Genomic DNA, 24,737 nt, shown 5'->3' with positions numbered 1-24,737 from the left:
CTCCCTGAGGCATCATTTTGTTTGTAGTAGTATAGACATAATTTGTTATCATAAATTATCCAGGTTATTGTGAGTGAGTTATGTTTAAGACACTAGTTGATGACTTCTAAGTGTAGTTCATCTTATTCTTAAATATAGGTAAATATTACGATAGGTAAGCATAATAAGTGAACCATTCCATAGACTTTATTCATGATCAAATTTGATATAATTTGAAAATTTCTGAAAATTCGGGTATGGTCTGGTGATTGTCATAGCTTAAAGAATTAAAAAAACAAATATTTTTATTATCAACAATAATAATAGGGCTCATTGGTAAAATATGTAACCATATTGGGTGAAAAATTTCTATACATCACAAATGTGAAAATACATTTTTGCTTTCTTATTTTTTAAATAAATTACCTTCATGTTTACCTGAGTCATCCTCCACTGACTTGTAGAAAATAAATAGTATTTCAACATATTTTAAATACATAATTTACTGATAAGTTTTTTGAGATAACTTCTAAGTATCTTCAATTTCTTATTTATGATCCTTGCTCCTTCCAAATATTCTTTGTTTGAGGGCATGCCGAGGGCCAGGAGATGGCTTATAAGTCCTTTTGACAACCAAAATCCTTACGCTTTCTATATAAAATACCTGATTCCTCTAATCACATATCATATTGCTGCCTCCATTATTGAAGTCGGAAGCTAGTATAGCCCATTGTATATTTTTACAACTTTGATTGAAGACTCAGTAACCTTCTTCAGGTGACTCAAACCCAGCTTTGTGGTAGTTCTTCCTGGTAAAATAGACATCTCTGAGTCTAGTTGTGCCCTCAGTCCTACTCTTTGGCTCACATAATCTACCTGCATTTCTTTGTTGTCCATAGCAGGATCACCAGGTCTCAAATCAGTTATCTTATTAGTCCTCTAAAGAGAGTAAAAGAGAAACTCTTGGCAACATTAATGGAAAATTTAAACACAGCAATCTGGGAAGGCCAACCAACAAACTTGTTGCATAACACATTCTGCTGTCAAATTAAGATTGATATTGGCTGAGTTACAAATTGGTGTGGAGCAAGTTGCCCAAAAGACACTTTCTGTCCAGAGTCCCTACTTTCTTTGTATCTTTGTAATGCGTCTCCCCTTCTATGGGTCAATGCCTGGGGAAAGAACACAATACACTTGCTTAACTGCTTCTCTCCATTCTCTTTGTTTCTCTCTTTATTTTCTTCATATTATTTTTTCAACAAGAATTCTGAAACAAGTGGAGATGTACTTCACTATTCTTCTGTATCATAGAAGGATGAAACGTCATCAAAGGGGAAGTAACAGTAACCTCATGATCCTTGGCATTTTGACTCTCTTTTCAAACCTTGGCCTCAAACTATAATTTTCTGGAAAGCTTCAAAGAAAGAAGGTAGCATGGACCTAAACCAGACTCTGGGAATGCTATTTTTAAAAACTTCTCTGGTTATTCTCATATTCAACTAGAATTAAAGTTTTCTTGCTATTTACCATATCTATCTCTTACCATAGAGAGCAAAACATCCTAACATCTTAGTTTCTATAGGTGCCAGGAGAATTTTAAATATATTATGAGATAATCCTTTCAGCAGATAATTTAAGGTTTGGTTCTTGATAGGATTAGTAGGAGATAAAAATTTTGATTCTAGGAATGTACCCTTCTCAAATCTCCACATGATGGTAATATTAGATTTTGCATATTTTTTCCTGGATGAATTTTCTCCTTAAAATTTTGAACTTACTAAGAATAATTCCCAGAAGGTGTCTCAATTTCTTTAAAATAAAATAAAGTATTAGTAAATCTATACAGAATAAAGGATACAATAAATTCACAAACTATTTCCCCAAACAGATTTATTCTTAGAAAGTGTATTTGTTAAAGGATGGTCATTTAAAAAGTGCATTAAAAATAAAATAGTAAAATAAAGCTGTACAGTTTCACTGATCCCACCAACCAAGTCATCATGTAAACTATAAGAGAAATATACTTCCAAGAGTTAATAAATGGTTATTAAAATAAAAATAAATATGCATCACGTTGACTCTAATTGGCTTTCTTATAGTTTTTTTTTAAAGCATATAAAAGTTTTAGTGGTAAAAACTCAACGTGGTAGGACTTTTATTGGATTACAGTGCTTAGTTGAATTTATAAAATGAAATCCGTAAAATTAGATGCATTTATCTCTTGCATTCTTTTTTCTTTTGGTGGGGAATAATTATATTTAGGTAACAGGACAGAAATCTTTGTTTGCAGTTTTAGTTTTTGCTCCCTACCCTCAACAGGGGCTGAGTCAATAGACAGCCATCCACCTGAAAGGAGATGGCAGAAGGAAGGGAAGGAAGAACCATAAGGTTGACTTGGGGAAGGTGTACGAAAATGGCAACATTTCAGATGCTAGAAATGATTCTTCTGTCCAGAGTCTGGTGCATACTCAAGACAAAATATACAATTTATTTCAATCCCAATTATGGCTTTAAATGAGAAATGTCAAAATAGGACATTTTTATAATTAGCTATATATATGTAAATGTGTGTGCCTGTGTGCATTTCTTGGAGCAAAAATATTTCTGGGTTTGAGGGCTCTGTAGGAGCAAACTGTATGTCTTTAATTTGTTCTAAGAGAACAATGTTCTAAATGGCTAAAATAAAAACCATCAGAAGTTCAATTAGATTGAAGTACGCACGACACACACACCAAAAAATCCCAGGGAAGATATTTGAAGTGATTGTATTGCGCATTACCTTGCCAGTATCTCCTACTTTTAAATTAAGCTTTAGTACATTTTTCCCCACAGATGAATATTTCTATTACCAAATATCAAGAAGTAATTCCTTTAAGTGTCAGATCACTAAACAGCAGTTTAAATTATTATGAAATGCTCAAATTTGGGGCTAAATCTGTTTCATTTCTATAGCAATAGAAGTCCTGGCAGAAACAAAACATTCCAACAACCTGGCCTCACCTTGACTTCCTCTGGGGCAGAACAAAATAGCATGCTGCAAAGCACGGAATCTTGACTTGCTGAAGTGAAGGTCACTTCAGTGCCTGTTGGGAGGTATTTCAGTTACATTGAAACCACTAAAGCAAAAATCAAGATGTTTGAGGGGCAGCAGCAATAAGGCAATCATTCCCTTTTCTATCTCTTCATAGCATCAGTGTGACAAATCTCTTACAGGGAAAATAACTTTGAATTGCCCATAGGCTGCCAGGTGAGAGGACAGACGCAACTATGGCTTTACTTTAAGGGCAGATGAAGAAGTCTACAGGAAATTTTTTTCTCTTTACCTGATTCTGAGCTTTCCTTTTTTTTTTTTTTTAATGTCAATGACTAAAATTCAGAGTGACATACCTTTACTGAGAACTATTTTAATTATCTTGTTATATGAAAGAATCACTTAGAAAGTTTGAAATTGAGAATTAAGTACATATTGCTGGTTTATGATGGACACTGTCTCTGTACATTTGTGTTGCTATAAAGAAATATCAGAAGCTCAGTAATTTATAAAGAAAAGAGGCTGATTTGGCTCACAGTTCTGCAGGCTGTACAAGAAACATGAGGGCAGCATTTGCTTCTGGTGAGGACTTCAGCCTGCCTCCACTCATGGTAGAAAGAGAAGGGGAGCCAGCACGGGAAGATCACATGGCCAGAGAGGGCACAAGAAAGAGAGGGAGGAGGTGCCAGGCTCTTTTTAACAAACAGTTCTCCTGGGAAGTAAGAGTGACAACTCACTCATTGCCATGAGAATGGCACCAAGCCATTCATAAAGGATCAGCCCAGAGATCCAAGCACTTCCCTTTAGGTCTTACCTCCAACATCAGGGATCAAATTTCCACATGAGATTCCAAGGGCAAAAATATCCAAACTCTATCTAACACATAGCTCTTAACTTTACATTATATTAGCATGAAGAGTCACATTAACTAGGCCATTGCCTTTAGACTTCCATCTTTTTAAAAAGTATCCAAAAACATTGCTGCTTTTCCACAAACATACATATTGTGATCATATTATTTATTATCCAAATAGGGACTTTTCATAATTAAATCAGGACAGTGGTAGAAAGTGAGACCATCCTAGAATATTGAGATGTGTAGTTATCCTTAAAATACTGTATTTCCTGTTATGTAAATCTATTTCCTATGTTTTTACAATAATAATTTAACTATTAGTGCAAATGTAGCTTAAGATAATGATTTGCATTTAACATTTATCTGCATAAAATCAAATTTTGTGTGCATTAATAAAATCCTGTGCTTCTCTGGGCTTTTGGATAAAACATGCTATAAGAACATAAGTGTGACAGAAATCTGAGCACTGTTTACATTAATAAAAAGAGGCTGGTATGGGCAGATGATAAAAGAGAAAGAGACATGGAAATATGCCACTGCCTTTTGATTTTTCATAGAAAATTTTATTTTAATATTGATTAAAGTTTAACAAAACGAAATTTGAAACAAGATTATTCTGATAATTACTGAACAGGGGAGATATTTTAATTTTTTTTAGGAAACGGTGAAAGACTTGAATGGCACAAGGAAGAGTTAACAATAGCATCAATTATAATTCTCCACTTACTACTGAGTTAGTATTTCCCTGAAATTAAGACAGCTTCTATATCTGTAATAGGACAGTTGCAGAAATTTGATATCATAATATTTGCTTTATTATATTTCCTGGCTTAATGATTTATTATGTAGTATGTGATGTGAGATGTATGCAATCACATAAAGCATTATATACTAAGTTGAATAACTCTGATACCACTATCCAGTTTAATAATTAGAATATATTTCACATGGTTACGTCTCCTATGGTATCCCATCATCCTACATCACCTCTTGAAGTAACCACTATCCTGAGTTTTGTATTCATCATTTTCCATTTTCTAAAGAGAGATTAATCATGTCTGTATCCTTGAAAATGAAAACATTACATTTTACTTCACTTTGAAGAATATAAAAAAGGTGTAGTCTTTGCAATCTTTTGTTCACTATTTTTATTTCTAAGATTCTTTCATGAAACACATACCTACAGTTAATTTGCACTGCAGAATAATTTTGCATTTTGTGAATATATCCTAATTAATTTACAAATATTGTTGTTCATACCTATTAGAATTAACATTAGGGATTTGTTTTCTTGTAATATGTTAATATATAAATTTACAAGATTGTTTTCCTGAGTTGCTAAATCAATCATACTTTCAAAAATGATGTGTAATATTTTCTATTCATCCACATTATCACTTGATATTATCAACCTTTTTTAAATCTATGTTGTAAAACTGTCGCTTATTTTTGAACAATTTTTAATACACATATAAGCCTTTAGTGTTTCCTTTTTTGTAAAATGTCCTCAAATATTTTTGTTCAGTTTTCTGCTGGGCCATTTCTATTTTTCGTATGTGTTCATATTTCTACAATAAAATCATAATACTAAATTCTTCTTGGTTTTGTAAGTTGCAGTTATATTTTCCCAATTTCTGGCTTGCCTTTTTATGTTATTACAAATTTCTAGTAACAAATATCATATTACATGCAGTTAAACTTACAAAACTTTCACACAACACTTTGTGTTTGTTTGTTTGTTTGTTTGTTTACAGGTTCTTGCTCTGTCACCCAGGCTCGAATGCAGTGGTGCGATCATGGCTCACTGCTGCCTCGATCTCCCAGGCTCAAGCGATCCTTCCACCTCAGCTTCCTGCATAGCTGGGACTACAGGCATGGCCCTTCATGGCCAGCTAATTTTTGTATTTTCTATAGAGACAAAGTGTTACTATATTGCCCAGGCTGGTCTCAAACTCCTGGGTTCAATCAACCCGCCAGCCTCAGTCTTCAAAAGTGCTGGGATTACAGGCATGTGCTTTTAATACTTCTATAAATTTTACCTATATACCCCAATGTCACAAAAATAATTCCCTAGATATGTTCCTAAAATATATAAAGTTTTGACTTCCATTTTAACCTCTTTAATTTTAAACTCTTCATCTGACATTGATTTTGTTTGTTTACTCTAGGAAGAAAAGATCAATCTCTTTTTTAAAAATAAGAATAATCAATCATCAAATAAAGAGTTTTGGAAAGTATATCCCTTCACTATTGACCTGCTTTCTGCTCCTGTCACTTAATAAATTTCTAAATATAATCTTTGTGTCACAGCTCTATATTCTGTTCCATTCATCAATCTGTCTATACCTGTATCAACAAAACACATCTTCAGAATGCAGAACTGTATGTAATAGTCTTGGTAACTGTTAGGCAAGATCTCACCACTTTTAGTTATTTCTTCAGGACCGTATTCATTCTTATATAAAAATTTTGGAATCAGCTTGAGAAGTTCATCACAAAAAAATACTGACATTTAGACTAAAAGCTTTGTTGAATCTGAGGTCAGTTTTGGGGCAAATTGGTGTCTCTATGATTATGTCTATTTTTATATGTATATGTGAACAGGTTTTTGTCCTTCCATTTAATGCATTTTAAAAACAATTTTCTAACTTTCCTAATTCAAAGTTGTATGGCATTTTTAGGTTTATCATTTAGGTTTATCATATATGGTTTATTGTTCTTCTCATTGGTATTTAATTTTGTTTTTGTTTTCTCAAAATTTGTGCAAGTCCAGAAATGCAATATAATAGCCAGACAACTTTTCAAATTCTCATTAGACTATCATAGGATCTGTGAATAATATAATGACAGCTTTGTTTCTGCATTTTAATCCCTATTTTGTTGTTCATTTGTTTTTGCTCTACGACCTCAGTATACTGTTCAAAGAATAGTGGCATTCTTGTTTTATCCATAATCCTAAAAAGAATGTGTTTGGTATTTCATCACAAAGACTGATGTTTCTTCATATGAAAGTTAGATAGCTTTTGTCTGATCAGAAGTAAGATTTATTCTTGGTTTAAAATAGATTTTCATATATATTTACTAAATTTTATGAAATAAATGCCAATCTAATGAAAGATATTTACAACATTTTAATGAAAACATTTACTTTTAAACGCAGTTTGTATCTTAGTTTCCTTTAATAACTAGTGAGCTTTTTCAATCTTTTTCAAAAGAAACTAGAAGTAGGTCTTCATTAGTTCTTAATTCTTGAATGATAATTTGTGTTCAAATTCTAGGTTGCTCTATTCTGTTTTGAAAATCATCTATTTCTTCACTCTGGATACATATAAGATTTTAGCTCTTGCTTTCCTTGTGATACAGTCTGAGTAATTCTTGATAAAGGTCTTTCATTTCCTACTTTATTTTTCTTCATCTGTTTTTATTCCCCTAGTAAACTAAACTAAAATATTAAATCAACTAATCTTTTATTTTCTTAAACTATTTAATTTTAAACAATTACGGTTTGCTTTTAGGACATTTCTACATGTTCATTATAAAACTCATCACTGTCCTTCTAAAAGGTTCTTTGATGTTACTCTTGTTATACTTTTTACTAATTTAAACTTTTCATACATACATGTATATTGTATTTTGTATTTAATGAATCCAATACCCAAGTAATTTTTTCCTGTTAATTCTCACTCTTGGCGATTTTTCTCTTGGTATATATATGTTTATTTTTAAAACCTTGGCTGTGAATTCCTATTTTGTTAATAATATTCAGTGGAAAATCTAAATTGAGATTTTTTTTTTTTTTTTGCTGGAGTAATTTCTATGTTTCAGTCAAGACCTAAGTGCAGCTTTCATCTTAACCCAGAAATCATCATCAGAGTTTACCAACTGCTGTCCACAGTTCACTTTCCAGGTTACAAAGCTCACAGTGGTATCTACTCTTCATTCAATTTCACTCTTTGTAGGTGATTATTACTGTAGGTCCAAGTTTTAGCCAGTAGCTTCCTACTCCTCAGCCTCCAAGGGTGGTGTTGGTAGCAGGGGCTCTTTGGAGATATCATCCTTTATAGGAACTCAGCAACTGAATTAAGAAAATTGTATTGTGAAAGATCTATTTATTTTGTAGTAGAAGAGTCCTTCAGAGTATCTTGTATGCTCTTCTGATGAAAGTGAAAATTCTAAGGCATTTCTGAAAGTGTTATTTGCTCTTAAATCATGTTCTCACATGGAAAAACAATGTAAATCCAAACTATATCAAGATTAAATGGTTTTATGCATGTGAAGAATTTTATAGAGTGCATATATTATATGTAAATTGTTGCTATTATTATCATCAGTAGCATTACTCTTATGAAGGATGGACATTTATGAATGTTCGAATAACTCATTCATCTTATAACAGCCACACCAACCTCATATGTAATATTCTCCTTACAAATAGTTTTATCTAAGTTTAAATCCATAAATAGATCATTTTGGTTTTTGAAGCTGTTACCTACCACAAAATTTTGACTTATTACAAAATCTCAAAATGAATTTTGACACTAGCCTTTTTACATTTACATATATGAGCAGCATTAATTGGGTGTCTAAATTGTGTATTTTTTTAAGAAACAGTGAACGACTTGAATGGCACAGGGAAGAGTTAACAATAGCACTAATTATAATTCTCCAGTTTATATATATTTGAGTTAGCAGAGTTTCAGAGAGTATGAGATCAAAATATTGGATTTTTTCATGATATTTCCTCCTTTAATGAATTATTATGCAGTATTTGATCTATGCAATCATATAAAGCATTATAAACTAAGTTGAGTATCTCTGATACCACTATCCAGTTTAAGAATTAGAACATATTTCACATACTTACGTCTCCTATGGTATCCCGTCACCCTACATCACCCCTTGAAGTAACCACTATCCTGTGTCATATTCATCATTTTCCATTTTCCAAAGAAAGATTAATCTCATATATCTGTAACCTTAAAAATGAAAGCATTACACTTTGCTTTACTCTGGAGAATATAAAATATAAAATCTCAAAATGAATTTTGATTCTAGCCTTTTTACATTTATTTATATAGCAGCATTAATTGTGTCTAAATTGTGCAAGACACTTCACTAGATACCGGGAAGATAAGGGCATGTAAGAAAGAGTCCCTGCCCTAAAAGGGTTACAATCGAACATCTTTTGAGTTACAAAGTTAAAAAAAAATTCAAACAAAGATACTGTAATTTGTGAGCTATTGTAATCATATCTGTACCCCTGTATTTCTTCTTTCTTTTTAACCCTCTGTTAGCAAGTCTTAGTGATAAGTGAGAGAGATTTTAAAGTTATGCAAAGAGAATGTGGATGAAAGGAAACCGAATTTCCTTTGAAGTTTAGAGTTCAAAGCAACACATATTCTGTCATAACAGATTTGCAAAGATATATGAGGCATTCACAACAGCTCTTAGGTCCAGATTACCTGGATGTGTTTTAAAGACCCTATCAGCCTACATGAAACGAAAACAGATCCTCATTGGGAGGCCTAAATAAAGAATGGTCTCAAAGGCAAACTGTCAGTGTCCCAAACATTCTAGGAGAAAAAAAATTTAGTAATAATAATAAAAACTTATTAAATATTAAGCTTTTACTATTTTCCATGTACTCTGCAATGCATATTAATGTACATTCTCTCATTTAATTTCCCCAATAATAGACAGTTGAGTTCATTGGGCATTTGATTATTTAACCCAAAGTCATATGGCTGGTAAGAGACAGGGTTAGAACTCATTCCATTAATAAATCCTCCTCCCTTTTTCCATTCACTTATTGGCCCTTGGTATCATATCTCTGTAGGAAATGAATGCATCAAAAGTATGCACAATTTGCCTTTTTCTAATTCCATTCAGGAAGTGCTCTAATTCCATGTAAGTACCCATATGACACTTAAGTGCTTAAGTGACACTTACTGCATACAAGTTGTAGGAAAGACTGCTTTTAGGAATTTGAAGGCCATATGGATTTTGAGTATATGGGTTGAGAGTCCCTTATCTGAAATGCTGGAACCAGTATTTTAGATTTCAGAAATTTTTTTTTCAGATTTTGGGATATCTGCATTATAGGTACCCAGCTGAGCATCCCACATCCGAAAGTCCCAAATCCGAAATGTCCAAATGAGCACTTCCTTTGAGCATCATGCATTTCAGCGCACAAAGAGTTTCAAACTTTAGAGCATTTTGGATTTCAGCTTTCCAGATTAGATACACTCAACCTGTACCTGTTTCTTGTAAAGGTATTTTCTATAGGAAACCAAAAAGATTGCTTTGATCTTCAGAGAGCTTAATATTTTATGAAGAGACTTTTTTTGGTTGCAGGTATTAATAAGCATTAAGCTGGAGTTTTAGTTTTATTTGCTCATTTGCTTTGTCTTAAGTATGTTTATTAGCAGCAAGCTGAAATGTCTCTCAAAACTCAAGGACAGGATCTGCATAAAAGTTGTAGGAAAGACAGCTTTTAGGAATCTGAAGGTCATTAGGAATCAAAATTGCTATTTCCATACTCTCAATTGTCACAGGGTCACTTGTATCTCGTTCTCTTGTAAGTTTGTTTTGTTCTCTCTTTATGCAAACCAGCTTTCTCAGCTTTTTAATCAACTTCACCACTGAACAATCCCTACATTTTTAAGTGTCAAGTACAGCCATTATCAGACATTAGGCATTTTTTTCTTTTTAATCACATCCCAATTTCAAGTTCTCAAGAGAGAAAAATCTGAATTGTCTATATCCAATCTGTTTCCCCCTCTACTTCATTCAAAGTGACCAATGTGTTAGAGTCATGTGGTAGAAGTATATACTGATGGTCATAGCGACGAAGTATTTGTTCAGAAAAAGGAGAGCATTCTCTAGGAAGACACGCTCAAAGAGGCACTATTATCTTACGGGGAAGGCATAAAAGATTCTATAGATTTTAATCTTTTTAGCTTCTGGAACATCATATCACATTGAATTAATCAATTAGGACTGTGCTGTCTACCAGAGTTTATGAGTATTTTGATCGAGTAGCTGTTTTTAGGATTTGATCACTCTGAGCATTGTCAAAGGTGGACCTCTAGAATACCAAAATTGCAAGCCAGATCCAGCCCAAATTCCCTTTAACTTCTCTGTAGAGAATATATAGTATACTAAGTTCACTAAGAACAAGAAACTGAAAATGCCCTTGGGCTAACTTTAGTAAGTTTTATCTTCAAGACAGCCATATGGCTAAATGAAGCATTCTTTTGCAAATGATAATAGATATTCTTAAAACACACATGCATTTCCAAATACCTACTTTACACAATGAGACATATGTGTAGTAATATACTCAGGCTTTTAGATACATAGGAAAAATCAGAGGAATGACTTTCTCAGACTTAAACTCTTTCAAAACAGCATTCCAGAATTATTTGATAAAACAAATGTCAGTAACATTATCACAAAATAATACGATTTCCTAATGAATGTTAATGTTCAAATCAAGGAATGATATACTTATATGTATGTATTTTTATGGAAGAAAAGGAATATTTCCATCAAAACCTTTCCTTTAACCAGTGGGCCAACAGATCTACTACCAGGGGAAAGAAAGGCAAGGACAGATCATTAAGCTAAGTATGCATTAATCGGTGAAGTATGTAATTGAAGGCTAAATTCTTCCCTACACCATCCTCTCCAAGCACAGTGTAGTTGGTATGAACGACTGCAGGATTGACAGCAAAGGAAGTACACACAATTGGTTCATTATCGTTTAACATGATCACTTTCCCTACTTTTTCTTTCTTAAAATAAATAACTCTGATATAACAAAAAGTTAGGGCAGGTTCAACTGCTTAAAAATGTACCTTTAAGTTCATATCAAAATGAGTACTCGGCATGGTATTTGAGGGTGATAGCTAAAATAGAAAATGTTTATAAATTAATGCTAATACTGTGTATTGTATCAAGTTAGCTAAACAATGAATGAAGTTGCATTGGTAAATATAAGGTATATTAGAAAGCGGAATTTGTATTAATTACAAATATAACATTACTACTATTTAAAACTCATTTACATAGAGTGTTGAAAAATCTAGGATTTATAATTGATAGTAATAATTAATCTGGGATTTATAATTGACAATAAAATGAAAATATTAAAATGAACAAAATCATAGATATATTAAGTACTCAGTCAATAACCTAGGACCATTTGTAGCACACTCAATCTTTTTTTCACATGTTTTCATAGTAGTTTAAATCCAAAATCCTTTCAATGGAAAACTATGTTAAATTTTAACTTTGATAAATATATGTATATATTTATAAATAACATGTAATAAATATATAATATAATGCATAAATTATTGATTTAAATATTTAAAACAATACATTTGAGGACAGTAAGAGGATCATCACTTGTAGAATATTGTTTTCAAAACACTTTTACTCATTAAAAGGCAATTGAATGGTATTTCTTTATGTTGATTATTTCAGACTTTGCTATTGGTGCCTTTTTTTTTTAAAAAAAAAAAGGATTTTGCTGTAAGTCATCAAATTATCATCCCAGAATGATATATTTCAAAACTGTACAGCAAATTAAATTAAATAAGAATATCATATCATATTCATAGAGTCTACACAATTAAAACTATTACACAAGTCCAGAAATGCCAGAATTTTTTCACATCTCTTTCTTACCTGCTTGTGAGCATGGTCATATGAATTAATGTGATTGTCAAACTCTTGGTGCTTATAGTACTGCTTGTCACAGAGTTCACAGTAAAAATTTGCCTTCAGATCTTCCAGAGCTTTTGCGATGGTATTTTCCTTCTCAGCATAGTCCTGAAAAATAAAATTTCAAGGAAGGATACAATTAGCTCTCCCCTGTGTTTACTTTGTTTTAGCAGTTGTCAACTATAGTACAATAATTAGAGTTAGAAACAGAATACAGCAAAGAGAAAAAGAAAGCAAATACTAGAAAACCAAGTTAGAATAAATTATAACTTAAAAATTAAAAGACTAACAGAAGAAGCCAAGATAAATAACAGAAAAACAGCACAAATGTGGAGGAGAAATGCAAATGATAGAAATAAATAGAAGTCCTTGATTGAACAAGTTCCTATGCTAGGTTAGCATAAAAACTGAAAATCACATAGCTATCTTGATTCAACTGTGGATTCCTGGCAATGACTCAGCTAACATAAAATTTTTCTATTCTGAACATGTAAAATGTGTTCTGTTTGAAAAGGTCTATATTTGTGCACAAATATACAAGTTTTGTATTTTGTTTGTTTCCTTAATTATCTATATAGTAACTTATTATTCATTCCATCTAGGCATTTAACTGGACTGATTTTTTTTTATCCTGACCCATATCAATTTAGAATGAACATTAAAATAATCTCTATTTATTGGAAAAGAAAACCCTTTTCTGTGGTTATTTCAGTTATTTACCTAAACTGAAAAGGATTAAACTGCATAAGCAGATTGTTTTCATCATACTCACAGTAAATAAAGACAGTGATATAACCAAACCCCTAAGAAGATGAACATATAGCCAGTCATCATTAGCTTTTGTTTGCAATGCATAAAATGGCCAAATGTTTGACTGTGGATTTTAAGTTACATTAAAGATAAATTACTTGCTATTTCATGCTTACTTAAATGTCAATGAAGTAAGTGTCACAAATAATGGCAAAAGAGCCTAGCACCTCCTTGAAGCTCTTTCTTGCTCCGTCTCGCCACATGTGATCTCTGAACCTGTTGGTTCCCCTTCCTCTTCTGCCATAAGTGGAAGAAATCTGAGCTCCTCACCAGATGCAGTGTTCAATTCAATGTTGCCAGACATGAATAAAGTTTACACATGGAAACACTGTCCAATTCTTTCACTGAATAAGTGAAAATTGGACAATGTTTCTGTGTGTAAACATTATTCATGATGTGAAGAAGACCTAAACTTCAGACCTCACTGTAAAATATGTTTCTAACTTCCAGATTATCTTATATACAACTCCTTTAAAATCAAAATAACTAGGCCTGGCGCCGTGGCTCATGCCTGCAGTCCCAGCACTTTGGGAGGCCCAGGCATGTGGATCACTTGAGGTCAAGAGTTCAAGACCAGCCTGACCAACATGATAAAACACTGTCTCTACTAAAAATATAAAAATTAGCCAGGCGTGGTGGCAGGCACCTGTAATCCCAGCTACTCGGAGGCCGAGGCAGGAGAATTGCTTGAACCTGGGAGGCGGAGGTTGCAGTGAGCTGAGATTGTGCCACTGCACTCCAGCCTGGGCGACAGAGCAAGACTCTGCCTCAAAAAAAAAAAAAAAAAAAAAATCCTAACTATATTTTCAAGTCTCTTACTTACTACTATAAAACACACTTTTAGCACTGATATTTTTAAATAAAATGTAGTCCTCTATATGGCAATGGCACTTATCCTCCTTAAATACACAAACTAGAAAGGACTTACAGTCTGAAATTAAAGCAATTTGTTTAAATTGTTTCTACAATACTGAAAAGTGGTTCACCAGTAATTTAATACATGACTAATACTTTGCTTATGTTATTGCACTGTATATTCATGCATACGTCATATATAATAAAGTTCACCATGGTTTGGGAGGCATACTTTGTAGTAATCAATGCATACATTTGCCATAATACATAGCTTACTTTCTCATTTTAAAGATAATAATCTATTTTTATGTTTTATTAGTTGTATCAACTGCACAACAAAGGTGACTCTTACAGTTTGGATAATTTTCCCTTCTAAACCTCATGTTAAAGTGTGATTTTCAATGCTGGAGGTGGGGCCTAATGGGAGGTGTTTGGGTGATAAGGGCAGATCCTTCATCAATAGATTAACACCCTCCATGCAGGATTGAGGTAAGTTCTTACTATATTAATTTTCTTGAGATTTGGTTGTTAAAAAGATCCTAGCATCTTCCTATAGCTCTCTCTTGCTTCCTCTTGTGCCGTGTGATCTCTGCACCCACCAGCTCCCCTTCCCCTTCCATTACGAGTGGAAGCAGCCTGAGGCCCTCATCAGATGCAGATGACAGCACCATACTTCTTGTACAGCCTGCAGAACCATGAGTCAAATAAATATATTTTCTGCATAAATTACCCAGTCTCAAGTATTCTTTTAGAACAACACAAATGAACTAAGACAGTGATAAATCACAAAATAATTTTTTATGCATAATTCCATCAATTTCAATAAGTAATGAACCATTTCTCCACAAATTTGTCAATTATTCCTACTTATGCTAATTGATTCTTCCAATATGTTAAAAACACTTAGCTTAAAAAGGTAAAAGTAAGTAATATAGACCCAAATTGCTTACTGAATTTTCACTAAAATCTTCAAAATAATACTTTATGGATTAGTCAATTTAAAGGAAACAAAAATTAAGTAATATGATTTCATGGCTAAAGCATTTGAGGCAGAGATAACATTCTAATCAATAGAGGAAATGAATTTTTGGGATTAAAGCTGAATTAGCTCTCTGGACAATCTTAAACCAACAGAAATTTCATGGTAAACTAGTTGATTTTCCCCATTCATTGTAATTACAATAAAGCTACTTCCTCTCTCTAAATATTTGGTTAGTTCTTATTATGTTGTAAGGTTGTTGTTTTTTTTTTAAATAAGTTTGATATTCCTCTAGAGAAGCAATAATTGGTTTCTGTTTATCCAGTCTACAAAAGTGGGAAGGTTTTTAGTGGAACAGATTTCTTGGTCAAATTGCATTCTTCAAAAATATTAGCTTTAGCCCAGATTTAAAAATAAAAACAGTAATTTAAAAGTAACTATAGCTATTAGCTAGTGCTTATTTAGGGTCAGTCACTGATGAATAATTTGGATGTATTAACTCATTTAATCCTGATTCTTTTCATTTCCTCACTTTACAGATGGAAATAATGAAGCACAGGAAAGTTAAGTAGCTCCAGGATATAATGAGCAAATGTTCACTCCATATTTAAAGCCAAATATTCTTGTCCATAGCATTTAATTATTTCTAAACTTTTAAGCACATAAAAAAGACAGAAGAGTATAATAATCCCTATGTATCCACTAATCAGCTTCAATAACTATGAACTCAGGATCAATCTTCATTTATTGTATCCTATCCCATCTCATACCCTTTCATCTTACTCAAATAATTTTTAAATGTCTTCCTAGCGTTATATCACTTTATCTGTAAATATTTCAGTATATCTCTCTAAATTAGGATGACTTTTAAAGAACATAATCACAAAAGCAATATCAGACCAAAACAAAGAGAAACAGTAGAGAAACCACAATCATTTTTTATTGTCATCAAATATCTCAGCCAGTGTGTGCAAATAGCTCCAATTCTCTAATATTTAAAAATAGGTTGTTCAAAACAAAATTCCATTAAGGCCCATACATTACCATCGTCTATGCTTCTTAGTCTCTTTTATTCTGTATTTCCCCATCTCTTTGCTTTATTTCTCATTACAATTTATTTTTCAGAAAAAAATTAAAATTATACTTCACATTTAAAAAAGTTAATAACTATAGAAAAGTTACAAAACTATGATAAAAGACTCATATGATTTTCACTTAAATAAAATTATTGTTAACATTTTGATATATTTGTGTGTTCTGTTGCTTTCTCTCTATCTCTATCCTCCTCTAAATTATTAAAGGAAACATAGCATGGCCGAAGTTAAGTTTGCAAATGATAGTACAATTACAAACATTTGAGCCAGACTTTCAAGTTGATGTTAAGTGCAATTAAGGAATCAAAGCTGTGTTCTAGAAAACATTAGCAGAGTAAAAAAGACTTCATTATTGTATGTGCATCTTAAGGGAAAGGAATCATATGTATTGTTACTGATCATACATTTAAAAACATGTATGTAGACAAAATCAGTCCTAGTTAGGCTGACACGTTCCATGACCCCTCTCTTTCATTGTGGCTAATATTGAAACAGGTACTGACTGATATTTTAAAGCACATATTAAATACAGCCTTCCCACTGCAGAAAGTAAGAGATACATTTGAGTGAGATGAAAAAGGAGCACAGCCGTTCTTATATATGCAATCCAAAATGTTCACCCTCTATCTGGTAAAGCCATTCTAGGTTGAACTATGAGCACAGTTTCTGTACTGTGTCACTGAGAGTGAAGGCACAAAGTGAAAAAGAAGGACAATCTTCCTGCAACGAGTCAGGTCATTCTAACTCAGCACTTTTTACATATATGTAAAAACAGTAAAGGTTGAATCCTTTCTTTTAGGGAAGCAGTATGCATATACCTCCAAGTTATAAAATCACAAATCTTAATTGGTGACCACAGCAACTTGGCAGTATAATAAATTTTGTAGACAGCGAAGTGAAATAGAGAAGATAATGGTTTATCCACACCCCAAGGACAATCTATCCCCCAATACTAAAATATGAACAGCACCAAAGTAGAACCTTGAAGGGAGAAACATTATTTTCCAACATGACACAATTCACAGTGGCCTCATCATAGCATATGGCCTCTTTCCTAAAGTACTGTTAATAGGGTATATACAAGTAACCTTCCCGGACAAGTGTGAGCTCTCTGAGGGAAAGAATTTGTACCTGTTTTCCTTACTGTTGTATTTCCAGAGCTTTTAGCAGAGCCCAGCATTAGCAGACACTCAACAAATAACAAATACATGAAATTAGGACTGCCCTTTTTGTCTTGAAAATGAGTACAGAAGGAAAGAGGGTCAATGTCAGCAAGATGATGGAAAATAGGACTCCCTAGTGCTTATTTCTGCAGAAACATCAATTTAAACAACTATTCACACACAAAAATACCTTCATAAGAGCTAAGGAAACCAGATAAGAGATTGCAGCACCTGCGTATAGTGCAGAAATAAGAAAATACCCATTGAAGAATGTAGGAAAGATAGTATTATGTTACCTATGTCACCCTTCCACCAGCTCCAAGCAAGAAAGCATGGAGAGATATATTTTCCACATGAGGAAGGAGAAGAATGTGAACATAGGACTTTGCTTCAGATCCCAACACCAGTCCTGTCCCCCAAAAAAACTAATGCTGGGCAGGGCCCCAGAGCCCCAGATTCCAGGACAGTACCTGTGGACTAAGCCTCTAGATCTGCTCTAGCACCAGGTTAGATTCTGTAGCCCTAGGCTCCAGGCTTGAGCAACAGACTTGATCTTCAGTCTGCTCCACCACTGTGCTGACCTCAGTAGCCCCAGGCTCTGGACCTCATCCAGCACAAGGCTGGCCCACAGCAGCCTCAGGCTCTGATTTGCCCATACCCTAGGCCAACCCCAGAGGCCCAAGACTCCTGAATGTGCCAGCAATGAGCTTGGCCATTGCCCCAGGCTTTAGGCCTTCATCAGCTAAAAGTCTACTCCTGCAGCCCCACTTATCAGGTCAATACCTACAAACTCAACTCCCAGGCAATCCCCTGCAGATACAGGATCCAGGTCCAGCCATTGCCATGCCACTGCCTGTGGCATCAGATTCCAGGCTGGTACCCACCTACAGGGCCTCCAAGTCCACCCTGGCACTAAGCAAGTTCCCATAGTTGCAGAAATCAGGCTATCCTTGCAGACTCTTTCTGGGCCTTTCTTAGCACCGGGCTGATCCCAGTAGTCTCAGGCTTTGGATCACCCTTGTGGACCCATGTGCTGGGCCAAACCCAATGCCACACTGGCCCCTGCGGCCCTAGTCATTAGGTCAGCACTTGAAAACTCAGCCTCCGGGAAAGTTCCTGTGGATATAATCTAGGTCCATTCACTGCTAAGCCAGTTCTTGTGGTCCTAGACTTCAAGTCTGCCCTAATGCCAAGTTGGCACTTCTGGCCTCAAACATCAAACAGGTAACCATGGACACAGGCCCCAAGACTTCTCTTGTTTAACCAGGTTCCAGGCTATTGACTGAGGACCCAGGACCCAGTCCAGTTCTCACAGACCAAGCCTCTAGGCCAGTACCTATACATCTAGCCTCTAGGCCAGCATCAGCAGATAAAGATTACAGGCAAGTCCACACGCCCTGGACTCCGGAGGACCCAGGGCCAAGGCCCACCATAGTATACTCCAGTGCCAAGGCACACCCTATGGACACTGAGGACACTGAGGGCCCAAGAACACCCCTGCAGACCCAGGTTCCAAGCCAGTCCTCATGGACTCAGGACCCAGACCTTTTCCTGTGGAGTTAAGTCTCCATTTTCACCCCAATGGAACCAAATGCCAAACCCTTCCTAGAGGGTAGCCAGCCCTTGAAGACTCAGGCTCATGGCCCACCCCAGTGCCAAGGCAGCCCCTGTGGACACAGGCTTAGGAATGCCATAGGTACTAGGCCCACCTACCTCCTGACCTAGGCATCAGGACAACTCGACTTTAGATTCCAGCAATAAGCCAACTGTTGAATCATGCCAGGTGGCCTGCTCAGAATCTCTGGACAGACTGACTGAAGTAGGGTTTCCCAGACAAAGAACATGGAATAATAAACTACTTCTAATGCATACACATCAATGTAAGGCAATAAGAACCATGAAAAACCAAGGATATAGAAGAACATCACCAAAAGAACAAAATCTCCCACTAGCTGATCTAAGAAAATGGAGATATAAAAACTGCTTGAGAAAGAATTCCAAATAATTGTTTTAAGGAAGCTCAGTGAACTTTAACAAAACACAGAAAAATGAGTAAATAAAATGAGGAAGACAATAAATGACCCAAAATAATACATTTAACAAAGAATCAATAATATATAGAATAAAGGAAATTCTAGAGCTGAAAAATACAATGAATGAAACTAACAATGCATTAGAGAACATCAACAGCGGAATTCACCACGACAAAGAAAATCTGTGAACTCAAAAAAGGATATTTAAAAATATACAGTCAGAGGAGAAATAATTAAAAAAAAGAATAAAAGATCCTTATGGAATTTATTGAACAGCATCAAGACAGCACATATTTAAATCATAAAAGTATAGAAGAAGAGAAAAAAGGGGGTAGAAAGATTACTTTTAAACATAATAGCAGACACTTTCAAAATTTGAGGAAAGATATAAATATCTAGGTATAGGAAGGTCAAAGATCTCCAACTGTCAAAAATTAAAGACAAAGAGAAAATCCTGAAAGCAGCAATAAAAAAGAATCGAATAACATATAAAGGAGGGCCAATAAAACGAGCAACATATTTCTCAGCAGAGCACTTACAGGCCAGGAGCCAGTGGGATGAATTACTTAAGTGTTGAAGGAAAAAACTATCAGCTAAGAATATTGTGCCCAGCAAATCTGTGTTTTAGAAATGAAGGAATGTTAGACTTTCCCAGACAAACAAAAGCTGAGGGATTAACTTATCATTAGACTTGTCTTACAAAAATGGATAAAGGGAGTTCTTCAAGCCAGTAACATGAAACATATGAAAGTGTAAAACTGACTGATAAAAGTGAGTACTGCAAAAGTAGGTACAAATTCAGAATAATCTAATAATGTAATGCTGGTGTATAGACCACTTATATATTTAGTATGAAAGTTCAAAAAAATATTTAAAATAATTATCATTACAATAATTAGTTAACAAGAACACACTATTAAAATATGTAAATTAAAACATCAAAATACATGTCAAGATGGAGTGGAATGAAAATGTAGCGTTTCTTAATGCCCTCAAATTTAAGTGGTTATTATCTTTTTTTTTTTTTTTTTGAGACAGAGTCTCACTCTGTTGCATAGGCTGGAGTGCAGTGGCGCGATCTCGGCTCACTGCAACCTTCGCCTCCCAGGTTCAAGTGATTCTCCTGCCTCACCCTCCCGAGTGGCTGGAATTACAGGTGTGTGCCAACATGTCCTGCTAATTTTTGTATTTTTAATAGAGACAGGGTTTCGCCATGTTGTCCAGGTTGGTCTTGAACTCCAGACCTCAGGTGATCCACCCGCCTCGGCCTCCCAAATTGCTGGGATTACAGGTGTGAGCCACTGCACCTGGCCTAAGTTGTTATTATTTTAATGCAGCCTCTTACAACTATAAAATATATATATTTTAAGTTTTACAGTCACCACAGAGCAAAAATACATAATAGATATACCAAAGATAAAAAAGTAGGAATAAAAGTCTATCACTAGAGAAAATAGTACTTCATCACAATGGAAGGAAAGGCATCGAGAGTAGAAGAAAGAAACAAAAGATCTACAAAATAACCAGAAAACAATTAACAGGAAGACAGCAATAAGTTCTTACCTATCAATAATTACCTTGAATATAAATTAATTAATTTGTCCAATCAAAAATAAAGAGTGGCTGAATACATTAAATAAACAAGACCCAGCTATGTCCTTCCTGTAAGAGATTCATTTCACACGTAAAGACACATAGAGGCTGAAAGTAAATAAATGAAAAAAGATGTACATGCAAATGAAAACCAAAATAAGTAGCTATACTTAGATAAGACAGGCTTTAAGTCAAAAACTGAAAAAAAGATTAAAAGATCATTATATAGTGTTAAATGGGTCAACTTAGTAGAGGCTATAACAATATAAACATAAATATTATAGTGTGTAAATACATAAAACTAATATAAAATATATGAGGGGAGAGATAGACTATAATATAATAATATTAGAGAAATTCATTGCTCCATTTCCGGCAATGGACAGTTCATTCAGACAGAAAATCAATAAGGAAACATGGGACTTAAACTACATCTTAGACCAAATGGAGCTAACCAACATGTACGGAGCATTATATTCCACAGTAACAGGAAATACTTTCTTCTCAAGTGTACATGGGACATTCTCCTGGATAGCCTATATGTTAGGCAACAAAACAAGTTTTAATAAATTTAAGAAAATTAAAATTATATCAATCTTTATTTCTGATCACAATGGTATAAAACAAGGAATCAATAACAAGAAATATTTTGGAAAGTATGAAATACATGGAAATTAAACAACATGCTTCTGAACAACCAATCAGTCATTGAAGAAATTAAAAGGAAAAATTTAAATTATCTTCAAACAAATGAAAATGAAAGACAATGGAAAATAAAACCAAAACTTAAGGAATGCAACGAAAGCAATCCTAAGAGGAAAGTTGGTAGCAATAAATGCCTACATCAAAAAAAGAAAGATGTCAAATAAACAACATAATATTACACTTCCCAGAACTAGAAAAAGAAGATCAAGCTCAAAGTTAGCAGAAGGAACGAAATAGTAAAGACCAGAACAAAATCAAATGCGAGAGAGACTAGAAAAACAATAAACATACATAATCTACCAAGACTGAATCATGAAGTACTGGTTGAGTATCCCTTATCTGATATGCTTGAGACTAGAGTGTTTTGGACTTAAAATTTTTTCAGATTTTGGAATATGTGCATGTACATAATGAGATATCTTGGGGATGGGACCCAAATCTAAGCACAAAATTCACTGGGTGCTTCATATATTCCTTATATACATGGCCTGAAGGTGATTTTATATAATATTTTCAATTATATGCATGCAACAAAGTTTGAATATACTGAACCAACAGACAGCAAAAGTGTCACTATCTCAGCCACTTCTGTATGACCTGTGGTTGTTTGGTATCACCATCATTCCTGATTCTGAATTTATACGCAACTGATAAGCAATCATTTTCTTATACTTACACATACGTACTTAACAGTAAAACATATGACATGCTATTATAAAGTGAAAAAATAATGTGTTCAGGGTAACTAAGCAACACAGTAGCAACCCCAGAATACTTGTGTAAATGGTTGAATAACAACAACACTAAAAAACAGCAGACTCTCACTCTCTACCTATGATGCTTTGTTTTCATTAAGAGGTTACTGTACATCATATTTTTTTTTTAGATAAAAAGAAACATTGGAAACAGTTGAGGGAAGAGAAAGTGGGTCCTCCAGAAATGAGAAGAAATTCAGAGAGATGGCTTTTTAAAATGTTTCCTCTAGAATCATGTGTTTCATTAACAATATTTGTTTTAGAAATCTGTCTTTGATTTTATAAACTGATATGCTTTATTGTTCTTTATATCATGGCTTACAATACATGCTTCTCTAGTCCTTGAAAAAGCCCATCACACATATTTACTATGTTGTCTATAGGAGCTTGTTCTGCACTATTAACAACATCATTTTGATTGTTACTATTATTATCATCACCTTGCTTCAGAATCGTTTTGGCTATTTCTCCATTTATCAGTAAATGAATAACTGGAATCTCATTATTGACATTAAAAACTTATTTGATAGTCATTTGTTTCTCCTTACTGATGGACTCTGGAGGTCTGTTTCTGAGGATTGAAGGAAGTCATACATTATTTTATTATCTCCTGACATAGAGTCCTTCAAAGTGAACACCTGGGTTGTTTTCATTAATGAACATATTCACATGACAGGGATTGTGCCTGACATGAACAACTGTGTCTTTAGTTACTGTGTTCCAACTCACTGAAAACAGAATATATGGCGTCCATCATGATACACTCCTCCTGAAAACCTTCCACACCCACCCACACATTCATTCACTGCTGTTAGTGCGTTGTTCAAGAAAGTGCTTTATATGTGTGTGTGTATATATATATATATAAAGTATGTGTACATTACAGTATATATATACTTTCTCTATATATACTCTTCACTGATCTAAGAATACCCTGGTCACAGGGCTGAATTAATGAAGTCACATTTGGGGGACAGTACATGCTATAAACGTTATGTTTGATGAGAATTATAGCTGGAGGAGGAGAAGAAAAATTTTCAAGAAATAACAAAATCTGGCTGTTTTCATCAAGTCCATCTTTCCAGCAGTAAACGCAAGCCACTGAAAACAAAGGTTTGTGAAACCAATGGGAAAAGATGTCCTTGGTGATTTATGCCTTTTTTGTTAAGGCAATAATGTACTGGTAGGATATTCACTCCTCGAAAACACTGAGGACACAACTTTTGACTATGACAGCAAGTTTACACTTATGCATGCCTACTGCATTATCATATCCCAGCACAGTCATTCTACCCATGGCATCCTTAATTTCTATAGGGGCTGTCTTATTGGTTGTAGTCAGTGTCTTTCCAGAGCAATAACACCAAGACAGTGATGTTTAATCAGCGTTATAGATTTGGTTTATTACGGTCTGTAGACTTGGCATCAGATCTTCATCAGTGATAACTTTGGGAAATACACTGATGAATTTTCTACTGCTTTGTGACAAGTAAATATGTTATCAACACAATTTTTTTAAATTAATGTCGTGTCTTTTCTTAAATTGCTGCAACCATTCTGTTGAATATTCACATTTCTATTCAATTTATAGTTCATTGTGATAGATCTTTGCTTGTTTCATGATCAGCATACCATTAAGTAGCATATGTTTACTTCAGTGCTGACAGATTCACTCTTTCAAAACACAATCAAGATCTTCATTTTAGCTTTATAAAGTGTTTTACTATTTATCATTAACTTCTATTGATCACTTTCATTATAGCACTTCAACAGTTTATCCTTCTCTTTCTTCAGGTTTTATAAAGAGGTCATCCCAACATCATACTCTTCTGTAAGACATTACACACTTACATTATTGTTCAGTTTGACTTTTTGTGCTACAGATGAACATGAATGCTTCTTTTATTCTTACAACTGTTAACTATAGAAAAATCTGTAGGTCTTTTTGACATTTTCAGCAATATTTTTACACCATAGGGTAGTGAAGAAGCAAAAATACAGTGGGCAATGCACATCAAACTTTACCCTATATGAGGAGGCATCACAGGGAACTTGTTGTTGGCACATCTGGCCTGCATGCATATCATTTTATTACCCTATGTGGGAATATTTGCATGGGGGAATCTGAGCAAGTGTGGAAAAGTTGTTTCACAG

General features: G+C 34.1%; 1 protein-coding gene across 1 annotated transcript in view; it reads right to left on the bottom strand.

Moving 5' to 3' along the window:
* ZNF804A (zinc finger protein 804A) overlaps nucleotides 1–24,737 on the bottom strand; it is a 340,633-nt gene that overhangs the window by 60,627 nt on the left and 255,269 nt on the right. The window contains exon 2 of the mRNA XM_004032926.5: nucleotides 12,561–12,704. Within this exon, the coding sequence (XP_004032974.4) occupies nucleotides 12,561–12,704 (144 nt within the window). The remainder of the gene's footprint in view (nucleotides 1–12,560; nucleotides 12,705–24,737) is intronic.

Source organism: Gorilla gorilla, chromosome 11, assembly GCF_029281585.2.
Source record: "Gorilla gorilla gorilla isolate KB3781 chromosome 11, NHGRI_mGorGor1-v2.1_pri, whole genome shotgun sequence".
Lineage (NCBI taxonomy): Eukaryota > Metazoa > Chordata > Mammalia > Primates > Hominidae > Gorilla > Gorilla gorilla.
Note: the sequence above shows the minus strand (reverse complement) of the source record. Positions and strands in the feature narration are given on the sequence as shown.